The 12,205-nt window shown below is 42.7% G+C and overlaps 2 protein-coding genes across 2 annotated transcripts in view; one reads left to right on the forward strand and one right to left on the reverse strand.

Annotated features, from left to right (window-relative positions):
• Positions 1 to 402: 402 nt before the first annotated feature.
• On the reverse strand, positions 403 to 2,224 carry LOC145417125 (uncharacterized). The gene is made up of 3 exons (XM_080285906.1): positions 2,087 to 2,224; positions 966 to 1,103; positions 403 to 498 (listed from the first exon to the last, which is right to left on the reverse strand). Exons 1-3 carry the CDS (start codon positions 2,222 to 2,224, stop codon positions 403 to 405), a joined length of 372 nt encoding a protein of 123 aa, XP_080142032.1.
• An 8,530-nt stretch (positions 2,225 to 10,754) lies between these two features.
• Positions 10,755 to 12,205, forward strand: part of LOC145417126 (equilibrative nucleobase transporter 1-like) — a 15,304-nt gene continuing 13,853 nt past the window's right edge. Inside the window, exon 1 of the mRNA XM_080285907.1 lies at positions 10,755 to 10,942. Coding sequence (XP_080142033.1) covers positions 10,755 to 10,942 — 188 coding nt within the window. The remainder of the gene's footprint in view (positions 10,943 to 12,205) is intronic.

Consider the following 12,205-nt stretch of genomic DNA (forward strand, 5'->3'; position numbering starts at 1 on the left):
AGGGAGTGTGGGTGGGTGTGGAAGAGTGTGAGTGATAGTGTGATGGAGTTTGAGTGAGGGAGTATGGATGGATGTGGAAAAGTGTGAGTGATGGTGTGATGGAGTTAGAGTGAGGGTGTATGGGCAGGAGTGTGACTGAGAGTGAGGGTGTATGGGCCAGTGTGGATGGGTGAGTGTCATGTTCGAGCGTAATTCAGATTTGGAGAGGACTATATTAAACAACACATTGGTCATAATCCCAGAGGCAGTGCCATCACCCCACCACCCCACCACCTGTCAGAACCTCGTGATGGGTATTCTGGGCCAAGGGTATATGATCAGAGCCACCTCCTCCAAGTCACGCACCAGTAGCCGGGTCCAGAAGTGCGCCAGTGGGGGGTTCTGGGGGGCGGGGGGGCGGCCTCAGGGGCGTGTGGGGGAGTGCAGTTTGCGGGACATGCGCTGGAGGAAGCAACCCTTGAATGACGGCAGCCGCACGTCAATCTCACCCTCCTCAAGCTGGAACAGAGATAATATGATGGACTGGTTGTTATAAATGAAAGATCTCCATAATTATAAATAGTAAAAATGGTAACAGTCAATGATTTCAGATACAAATACAGTATTGTAACCTCTACCTTCTTTTACAGAAAAACAAATATACTGAGGACAATATACTATGGAGTTGGAGAGAGATGAATTAAAACAAAGCCTAGTTATATAAATGTCCCTCAACTCCATCAAACATCCTTAATGCCCTTTCTATCCACCAACAGGAGGACAGTGGATTGCACGAGATGAGCAACTTTACCCTGCACTCTACTGGGTTTAAATTCAAACAAACATGGGGCCACAGCAACAATATGGAATTCATGGGAAGGATTCACAACTGGATAAAACAGGTGGGAATAAATACACACACGCACTAACTCTATCATAGGTGTATCATTAGTGTAAATATCTAGGTAGCTGGAGAATGTACTAACCTCGTCGTGAGTGTAAATATCAAGGTAGCATGAGGGTGAGACACACTGACGGACACAGCGAGTATGGTGGACCCCCCTTAGCTCCAAGCACCGAGGGGTTTGGGCACAGGCAACCTCATACTCAGACCAAACCTTCTCCTGAAAGATCAGATGTGGAATAAGTGATACAAATTACAATTCACAAACTATGATGCAAATTACAACTCACAAACCATCTACTCTGCCCTCACTGTAGTGCCACCCCTTACAACAGTCTGAACCCTTATGCAGCCTCACACTCATATCACACTCTTTTCTGCAAGGTCAGACATGATGAAATACAGCACACAAATAATTCACTCTGCTCTCACTATAATGCTACCTCACAACACAACACACATAGTAATTCCATACAGTACTTTGACCACACATAATTAGATGCAAAACAAGGGATAAAAAATACAACTCAATGACAATCCATTCTGCTCTCATAGTAATCATACCACATACACCATAACACACCTATTAATCTCACGTACTAACCACAATTTCTTCTACGTGATTAGAAGAGGAATAAGGAAAATGAAATACAACTCAAAAGCAATTCACTCAGCCCATACCACAATGCCTCGCTGAAACCAAAACACACTAGCCTCACGCGGCCTCCTAGCTTACTCTGACAATGCTTGCTCCTGAGGTTTTATGGAAGTAAGTAAGTAAGTAAGTACAACAGTCAGTCATTAAAAAGTCTGTCTGTCTATCTACTGCAATAGGCCTTAATCCCATAAGGGTGGCCACAAACAAATCACCTCCATTTTGCCCTGTCCCCCGCCATTTCACTGCCCTGCTCCCAGCTCACACCCCCCTCTCTCATAAACCTCTCCACTCCATCCCTCCATCTCATTAAAAAGTAAACCCATGTAAATCAGCCACTGTCGTATAACATTTGTGATGAACTCCTCATACGGAAACAAATGGAAATATTGCACTCATTGTGGTCTACCATTTGTGACTGACTCCTCGAATAGTGTATACAAATATCACGGCATGGAAGACCTTAAATGGATTCCTTGATGGAAAATGGTATGAGTTCTCGCTAAAATATTAAGCCAGGGGAAATAAAGCAGCCATTATGAACTAACATTTGTGACGGACTCCTTGTATGGAAACTGCGTAAAGCTGTACACAACTGTCTGGGCATGTGAAGCCACCACTGCTGCCATCACAGTCACTACCAACGCTGCCGCCAGCCTCATGCCACCCACACTCATGCTCCTCATCTCTGTTGGCAAAAGTAATGTAAACCATTTCAATCCAATGATAAATATTTTTACCTATGTTACACTTGCTTTCTACAAACAATTATACAGTATTCAATTTAAGCAGGACCTCTAAAAGTGCAGGAGCTAATGATGGCACAATCTAACACCCCCAGATATTAAATAAATAAATAAATAACCACATCTTTGTATTGTATCGTTTATAATGGCAAGCTTGCATGGGTTGGCCTTGGCTACCCAATGGCAGCTCTCCACGTTACTCAGTCTCTGGCAGCCTCCCTGTTCAGTCCCTTATCCCCGAGGTCACAGTCTGTGACCTTGTCCCAGGTCTTTTTTGGTCTGCCTCTCGCAACCCTCCCCCCAGTGTTCTCACCTCTCACTTTCCGCACCTAGTAAATTGAAAATGCCAGTCTGGAGGCAGCAAGAAGAAAAATCACAATATTCAAGGGGATAATCATAACACAATTTCCATACCATACTTTTCTTATAAACAATACTACTATAAGTACAATAAATAAAGTGATAATTCATGGCATTATTCTTGTATGTTTAATATTTTTTACTCATATAGCCTGAGGATATTTTTTACAAAATTTTTGTTATCCCCTGATGACCCTATTTAGCTTAAGATATATTTTTTTATATACTGTAGTCTTAATAAATCCCTTCAGAATGACAGGCTTTTCTTAAGTTAAAGAAAATTGTCTTGTACAAGGGAAGAAGAAACTAAGAAGGACACTATCTATCTATCTATCTATTGCCAGACGCCATAATCCCGTAAGGGGTGGCCATTTGACTTTGAGTTATTTGTTTTAAGGGGAGGGGCACTAACCCTCCACCAACCCACTTGTTGACACGTAGGGAGCACGTATGGTTTGGTTATATGGTTACCACCCAGCGTTGTAAATGGTTTCTTGGCTTACAGGAAACCATTTGGCTTGTCACTCAATGTAAAGCCACCTGTAAAGGAAAGAAAAGTAATAAGAAGTGAAAGGAAAGATGCGAGAAATAGGAAGAGAGGAGGGGAGGCACAGAAAAAGAATGATAAGGGCAAAGGAAGAAGTAGGCAGCACTACATCAAGTGAGTGGATGATGGTCACCACCACCTACCGCCAAAAAAGGACACAACCCAGATTAATAGGGATAATGAATATTCGGTTATCACACCTAGTACTGTCCTTATTTTCGATGCATTACGGTAATTTCTACTACGCCACCACCACTGCAGAAAAGATTAATCCAAGGTACACAGAATTTGCAGTGGTCCTTTACAGTCTGGTACTGAAAATTATAATGGAGGAACTCTAAAATTTTGATCTATGAATTTTGAGACAATGAGCCACCAAGAGAGAGGCAGTGTGCTAATCATGATCTCATAATGCTACATACAGTAATTTTTAAAGGAAATTAATTCACATGGAAATAATCAAATGGAAAGCAAAGCCTGGAAATAAAGAAGTGAATGTCCCCTCCACGGAACTTTGATCAGACTATCGAAAGTGGTAACAGGTCAATCTAGCCCCACACCCAGTCCATCCCAAAGTCCTTGTGATTAAGTTTAAACAGGTTGTTAGGACAGATTAAGCTAAGATAGATTAGGTGCAATTAAGCTGTTAACTTGTTTGATTTGGTAAGGCTGAGTTATACAGGTTAGGTCAGGTATGATTAAGTAGGTTAGTTAAGTATGGTTAGATTGGGTTAGGTTAACTGGATGGGGGATGATAATTGGGTGCAGAAAGTGAGATGTGTTAATGTTGGGGGTAGAGTAGCAAGAAGTAGACCGAAAAAGACCTGGGAAAAGGTCAATGAGTGTGACCTCAGGGTTAAGGGACAAAATGGGGAAGTGCCAGAGGTCAAGCAGCATGGAGAGTCGCCATTAGGTGACGAAGGCTGACGCATGCAAACATGAAAACGAAAAACGAAATGAGACAAAATGAGTATGGATGGCTTAACCTATAGGCTGGATCTGCATGAAAACTCAACAGCACAGACCAGGAAAGACTGGCATGTATGAATAGTGCTTACTGAATCTGCCATGGGCCTACAATTACCGCAAAATAACTGACAGCAACGATTCCTCATTCACGAAATCACGATAGACAGGAGCCCGTAGCCTGTTAATTCCCCATCAGAGGAATTGTAAAAGAGTACCAGTTAGACTTAATTCTCCATGAACAACCTGAAAAATGTTTGAAGTCACGCTGAATTAGTCTACCATGAACAAGGCACATATGATGAATATACCTTATAAATAAAATATGCTGTTAAAGTGCATCACCAAGTTATAGGTTGTAGCTGTCAGTTCAATACATATTTCTGAAGTTAAAAAGTGACACTACTAAATGAAATCATTATCGTGTCTTGACCATTACTCACGCTGCCTCGTTAGCCACAAACGTCAACACTTCACTCACCGAGGAATATAAATTACAATCGTACGATCAGGCTAATCAGCTGAAATGGGACCTACCAACCAAACACGCAATAATGGCTAATCGTGGAGACGGGACTTATTTTGGTCTACGAAACAAATGCACTGGTGGACTTAATTAAAGATATACACCAGACTAAGGGTTTAATAAGTTTGAGCTCTTTTAAAATTTACCTTTGCAACGATTAAATGACCTAATATACAAAAGTTCTAAAGTCAAGATCGTCATAACTAGACCGCGCGTTGTTTATATTCCTAATTCATTCATAAAAACATCATACTATTCCACGTGTTGTTTAAATTCCCTGTTCATTCATAAAATCATCGTGGTGGACAGCGCGATGTTTATGCTCCTTATCCATTCATAAATTCATCATGCAAGGCCGCTCGTTGTTTTATAGCCTGTTTATCATCCATTCATAACTTCATAGACTCTTGCTGCTTATCCATTCATAAAATAGACTGCGTGTTCAGACGTCCGTATCTTCCCGTACATGTCCTTTTATAATATTTTTCTTCGTCTTAGAGGAATTTCTAAATATTTAAAACTACGATATTTTGCTTGCTTTTCATGAGAGTTTTTCATGCGAAACTGGTATTACTGTGGCACAAAATTAAAGGTAAGAGATTTAATGTTGAGAGAAAGGTTAGATTTTCCATGCCAGTTCAGTTTTGGACTATTTTAACTAGCTCTGTAGTTCACTTATCGTCTTCAACCACCACCATAGCCGCCTCCCATGGCTCCACTCCAGTAAAACTGAAATGAACTAGTGACTGATTCCCCAACACAGATCCTTAACAAAGACAGTATGTAATGAGCAGCACAACACATTAATACAGTCGAAATAATGTTAATTGCTTCAACCTCCCTTTCTCTCACTCCTTTGTAGTGTATCCGTTCATTTCCACGTTCAGAATGGTACCATTTTTCTATAATCAGTTATTGCCACCAGAGGAGCGTAATGACCTGAGGATAAGCTACTCAGCCCAGTAGTGGGATTCTTAAACATATTTACCATCTTTTTCCTGTTGTTACTTTTAATAAATTTTTGCAGGAAGAAGGAAACATGGGTAGATTTTTTTTTTTTTTTTTTTTACTCCTTTCTCAAATCCTCCTGCAGAAAATAATTATAACTTACAGTAATTTTCATCTTGTAACTAAGATTTTTTTTTTTTTAATGAAGTTAGAACAAGAAACGAGGTGATAGGTGGTGGCGACCATCATCCACTCACTTGATGTAGTGCTGCCTATTTCTTCCTTCACCGTTATCATTCTTTTTGTGGCTGCCCTCCTCTCTTCCTGTTTCTCACCATCATCCACACACTTGATGTAGTGCTGCCTACTTCTTCCTTCACCTTATCATGCTTTTTTCTGTGTCTGCCCTCCTCACCTCCTATTTCTCACCATCATCCACTCACTTGATAAAGTGCTACCTACTTCTTCCTTCACCTTTATCATTCTTTTTCTGTGTCTGCCCTCCTCTCTCCCGATTTCTCACCAACATCCACTCACTTGATGTAGTGCTGCCTACTTCGTCCTTCACCTTTATCATTCTTTTTCTGTGTCTGCCCTCCTCTCTTCCTATTTCTCACCATCATCCACTCACTTGATGTAGTGCTGCCTACTTCTTCCTTAGCCTTTATTATTCATTTTCTGTGCCTGTCCTCCTCTCTTCCTATTTCTCCCATCTTTCCTGTCACTTTTTATTACTCTTCTTTCCTTTACAGGTGACTTTACATTGAGTGACAAGCCTAATGGTTTCCTGTAAGCATGGAAAACATTTACAACGCTGGGTGGTAACCATATAACCAACCCATACGTGTTGCCTACGTGTCAACAAGTGCATTGGTGGAGGGTTAGTGCCCCTCCCCGTAAAACAACTAACTCAAAGGCAAACGGCCACCCCTTATGGGATTATGGCGTCTGGCAATAGATAGATAGATAGATAGACAGATAGAGCAGGAGAGAGGGAGAATCGACATCCTCCTTGTCTTCCCTGCAATTCAAAACCTGAGATATGTATATGTGTTTATGTATCCCTGTCCAGACACTAAGGCGAGTGACCAGTAACCTGTCCATGAGTAGCACTGTCAGCGATAAACCTTAACCAACCCTCGGATATAAATCATCACAGGCCACATATGGTTCAAGCGCCTTATCCCACTAACACTAGACCAACCAGGCGTCCATTTATTGGATAGCATTCATGTTCCTTATTCACTCATATTGATCACTTGCAATTTGGAGGCTACGAAGAAGTTGAAAATATCTATCTATCTATTGCCAGACGCCTCAATTCCGTAAGGGGTGGCCACAAACAAATCGCCTCCATGTCGCCCTGTCCCCCGCCATTTCACACCCTCTCTCATATATCGACTTTGGTAATTTTGGTATATCGGCATAAATTGCGTTTAAAATAGAAAAATAGGGAGTGGTAATAATTTTGGCATAATAGCAAGAGGTGGTTTGGTCATGTGAAGAGGATGGAGAGCGAGAGACCAACGAGGAGAGTGTATGTAAGTGAGGTGGTGAGGGGGAGAGGGAGGGTGAGGCCGAGGATGAGATGGAGGGATGGAGTGGTGAGCTATATGGGAGGGGGGTGTGAGGTGGGAGCAGGACAGTGTAATGTTGGGGGACAGGGCGATATGGAGGCGATTTGTTTGTGGCCACCCCTTACGGGATTAAGGCGTCTGGCAATAGACAGATAGCAAGTCCACACTGAAGAATGTTATGCTTCAATTTAGCCCCGGTAAAGGAAAATTATAAGCAGTTTCTCTCCCTCCCTCCCTCCCTCCCTCCCTCTCTCTCTCTCTCTCTCTCTCTCTCTCTCTCACACACACACACACACACACACACACACACACACACACACACACACACACACACACACACACACACAAACCTTTCTTTCCTTATTTACGGTAAAAATTAGGTCACAAAATTACTCCACAAACAATACAATGTCATCGCTATTTTCACGATATTATCTCCTTCCTTTTTTTTCCCTTAAGATAAACACAGAAAGAAAAAAAACAAATTAAATCGAAAAAAAGAATCCAAACACCAGATTATTTATGTCCTCTAGTCACAAAAATAATAATAATAAGATAATAAAATAATAAAATAATCCACACACCAGATTACAGATATTCAACATCCATAACAATCTGTAACAGTTGGACTTGAACAGTTGTAAGTTGAAATTTGGCGGGAAAATATTCAGGGGAAGCGAGATATGTTCAGCTTCCTTGTAGGCCCAAAACTCGAAAGTGACCAGTACCTCATCCCCAGACTCTCAGGTCACATCCGTCTGAGGCACCGCAATCCACTTGATCACCAGGCGCCACTCACTGAATATCTGGTGAGCGCCCACATTCCTGATTTTCTCCTCCATATTGCCTCATCCTTCATTCTGACCAGCTTCACGTACCCCATACTCTTTACTCTTGGTGGCGACTATCATCCACTCACTTGATGTAGTGCTGCCTACTCCTTCCTTCACGTCTATTATTCCATTTCTGTGTCTACCCTCCTCTCCTACATCCTACATCCGTCTTTCTTTCCTGTCACTTCTTTCCACTTCAGGTTTTTCTACACTGAGTGACAAACCAAGTAGTTTCCTGTAACCTAGGAAACCATTTACAACGTTGAGAGAGAGAGAGAGAGAGAGAGAGAGAGAGAGAGAGAGAGAGAGAGAGAGAGAACCTTTTATTCTGCATCCAAATCTCCGCATAGTTGCCGTTCGTACCAATCCTTCATACAAAAACAAACCCAGTCTCATGCATACTGTATCTACGAGTATTTTGTTTTTTTACACCAAGAACAACATGCTTTGGAAGAGTTTGTATTCCTCTTTCCTCGTCCGTCCTACGGAGAGAAAGAAAAAAAAAAAGTTACGTAAGTGAATTAATCGTCATTTTGTTTGTGTAACCGACCCCTCTCCCAGCTTGATCATATTATCGCTTAACGTCACTCTGACAGCCTCTAAACACTACATAGGTAAAATAAAGTGGATATTGTAGTGGAAAGTACAGCTAAATTCGTTTACAACAAGACTTAGCGGGTAAAGAAACGCGTTTATTGAAGAAAAAAAAGTTGTCCCTTTGCCAAGACCTGCCGTGAGCATTATGTAAACAACCCCACCCCACCTTGTCCAGTCCTGCGCTCCTTCTCGAGGGATTAGGCGGCCGCGTGAGACAGTGTGTGATAGAGTTAGAGAGAATAGAGATAAGAGTGAGGAACAGGAAGCAAGAGTAAGAAAAGAGATAAATAAAGAAGAGGAAGGAAAAGAAAGAGAAGCCTGACAGAACAAGAAGGCTTTTAAAAGTGTGAAGCCGATTAAGCAGTGTGAGGCAGACGGTGGGGAAGCATCATGGAGAGAGGAGAGAGAAACGTGAGGAAAGAGAACTAGACGCGAAATTATAGTAAGGAGAGAACAGTACTTCTTTAAAACGAAGGAAGTTGATAGGAAAATACTAGTTTATATCAGAGGAGAGAGAGAGAGAGAGAGAGAGAGAGAGAGAGAGAGAGAGAGAGAGAGAGAGTTAGACGAGAAATTGATAATGATAGAAGAAACGCATTTATAGTGAGAAATTGATATGGAATTATTAATGTTTAAATTGCCAAGATGAAGAGCCGTATGATCGTTCGTGCAGAGAGAGAGAGAGAGAGAGAGAGAGACAGACAGACAGACAGACAGACAGACAGACAGACAGACAGAGAGGTTAAAGACGAAGAGAGCTAGAAAGAGAGGTTAAGATGATTATAGAGCAACTGTTTTTAAAGTGAGAAGCGAAGTGGGCGTGAAAATGTGGGAAATTCAAGTATAATAAGCCATATTGTCATTGATGCTGTGTGTGTGTGTGTGTGTGTGTGTGTGTGTGTGTGTGAGAGAGAGAGAGAGAGAGAGAGAGAGAGAGAGAGAGAGGCTTTCTTTGGTACATTTGCTTGGTGGAGAGGGAGGCCTTCACGTGGTGGCACTGATATAACTGGGTGGTGGAGCTGCCTGGTTATACACGCGTCCCTCAACTCCCTCCCTATCCCCCTAAAGGAAGATGGTGGACTGCAGGAGGAGGGCAACTTCAGCCTGCAGTCCACTGGGTTCACGTTTCAGATCTGCTGCTGCCACTGCTTGGAGGAAATGCATTGTTGTTGTTCTGCTCGTTCTTGTTCATCATCATCATAATTGTCTTCTTCATTTTTATCATCAGCATCACCATCTCCTCCTCCTCCTCCTCCTCTTCCTCATCATCATCATCATCATTTCTCCTCCTCCTCCTCCTTCTTCGTCATCATCATAATTGTCACCATCTTCATCATCATCATCTTTTTCTTCTTCATCATCATCATCGTCATCATCATCATCATCATCATCATCATCATCATCATCATCTCCTTCTTCTTCCTCTTCCTCTTGTGTTCATCTTATTTTGTTCTTGTTATGCTGTTCTTATGGTCCCAGGTTCATCTGAATTGCGAACCCGGTGGACTGCAGGTGTTACCATTTGAACAGCAGATCGCCTCTGTTTGATCACAAATACGTAACTGACTCTTTTTTCGAAGTCCACGCACACAGAGGTAGGGAAGCCACTGGAATTTTGCCGCCAAGTTTACTAATTAATCTGAACCAGCCTGTACATTTGCATACTCCATGATTAATGTGTTTATTACAGCGAAGAACTGAGGGAAATATGAACGAGTGAAAGCAAGGAAATGAAAGGTTAAAATCGAAAGTGGACGAAGGAAACTACAAACAGTCGTGAAGCCGAAAGTAAGGAGCAGAAATCAGGATAGGCGTAAACAAAATTAACTGAAATAAAACTGGAAAATATGAACGAAAAGAGCATTGAAAGCAAGGAAATAAAAGACTAAAATCGAAACGGCGATGGAAACCACGAACAATAAGTGAATTTGAAAGTGAGGAGCAGAAATCAGGACGGGCGAAAACAAAGTCAACTGGAATTAAACTGACTGTAAAGGAAGAGGAATTGAGGCGTTTAAAAACAGAGAAAGCGACAGATACAGAAAGACAAAAGTTACCCAATTCCAGTCGGCTCACGAAACCCAAAGGAAGTTGAATAAGGCAACATTTCGCCGAGATGGGATGGATTTGCAGTCAACCTCAGAGCCTGGACGAAATCTCTAGAGCTCAGAGGTGGTTTATTTTCCTGGTGGGTGTAGCCGAGACGGTGCTGTGGTCCGGAAATGTATTCGGCTGGGCCTCCCTCGTGCATGTGATGAAGATGCGTGGGGTGTATGAGGATCTCTGCCTCCAAGATCTTACCCAAAACAATGCCACGTGGGTCAACTCCTTCCTCGTGGGGAGTGACTTCAACAGGACTTGGCCATGGGATGTGCCGGAATTTAAGGTGAGTTATGTTTGTGGTATTATTATTATTATTATTATTATTATTATTATTATCGTTATTACTATTGTTGTTAGTAGTAGTAGAGTAACCCCGGTCTGTCTGGCCGAATAGACGCATCAACCGCAGGCAAGTAGTCGCTCTGCAAGGTCATCTCATGTATTGAACGGATGCTCCTGTGCGATGAACAGCTCCTCGCAATAAGAAGGTGCTTGGAAGAGTGTGGAAGTTTGGCTTCATGATGGACGCCGCATTTGCATCCAACCAGTTAAGAGGGGCACCATAGTAGGCTCCACATCGCCCCATACTTGGTTTTATGGTTACCACCCAGCGTTATGAATTGTTTTCTGTGTCACAAGAAACAATTAAGCTTGTCATGCAGTGTAGAGTCACCTTAGGAAGAAGGAGGCATCACTACATCAAGTGAGTGGATGTTGGTCACTGCCACCTACCAAGAAGTTTGTGGACGTGATGGTTTTATGTGATGGGTGGCGGGATTAGGCCTGGTGTGTGAACCTGCTCTTACGTAATTTTGTATAGTGAATGGGGAGTGAGAAACTGACTAGGAGAGAGTGAGTGATGTGAAGGGCAAGGGTGAGGGGGAGACCGAGGATGAAAGGGAGACATCGGGCAGAGAGGCGTATGCGAGAGGACAGTGTGAATGGGAGAGAGGGCTGCCTGATAGTGGGAGAGAGAATGACATGGAGGCGATTTGTTTGTGGCTTTTCAGAATTAATATAGATAAACAGGCAGAATTTTACAGGAATGAGGCAGGTTAGTAATGTCTAGTATTTTGTTTACTGCGTTATCTAGTCTAGTAATACCTAACCTCATCTAGCCTACCCTAGCCCTACCCAACCAGACCTTGCCCAGCTCAGCCTAAACCAATCTGACCCAACCTCATCTCATTTAACCCCACCTAACCTGACCTAGCTTAACCTAATCAAGCCTAGTGTGCCAAAATATAACATTCTGACCTAACCCAACCCAGCCTAACCCTACCCAACCCTCCCCTACTCAGTCCTACCCTACCCTACCCTGCCTTACCCTTCCCTTCCCTTCCCTTCCCTTCCCTCCCCTCCCCTCCCCTCACCTCCCCTGCCCTACCCTGCCCTACCCTACCCTACCCAACCCTACCCAACCCAACCCAACCCAACCCATCCCATCCCATCCCAGCTCATCCC

This window comes from Coenobita brevimanus, chromosome 109, assembly GCF_032717465.1.
Source record: "Coenobita brevimanus isolate Jiangsu-jjx chromosome 109, ASM3271746v2, whole genome shotgun sequence".
NCBI classification, from domain to species: Eukaryota; Metazoa; Arthropoda; class Malacostraca; order Decapoda; family Coenobitidae; genus Coenobita; species Coenobita brevimanus.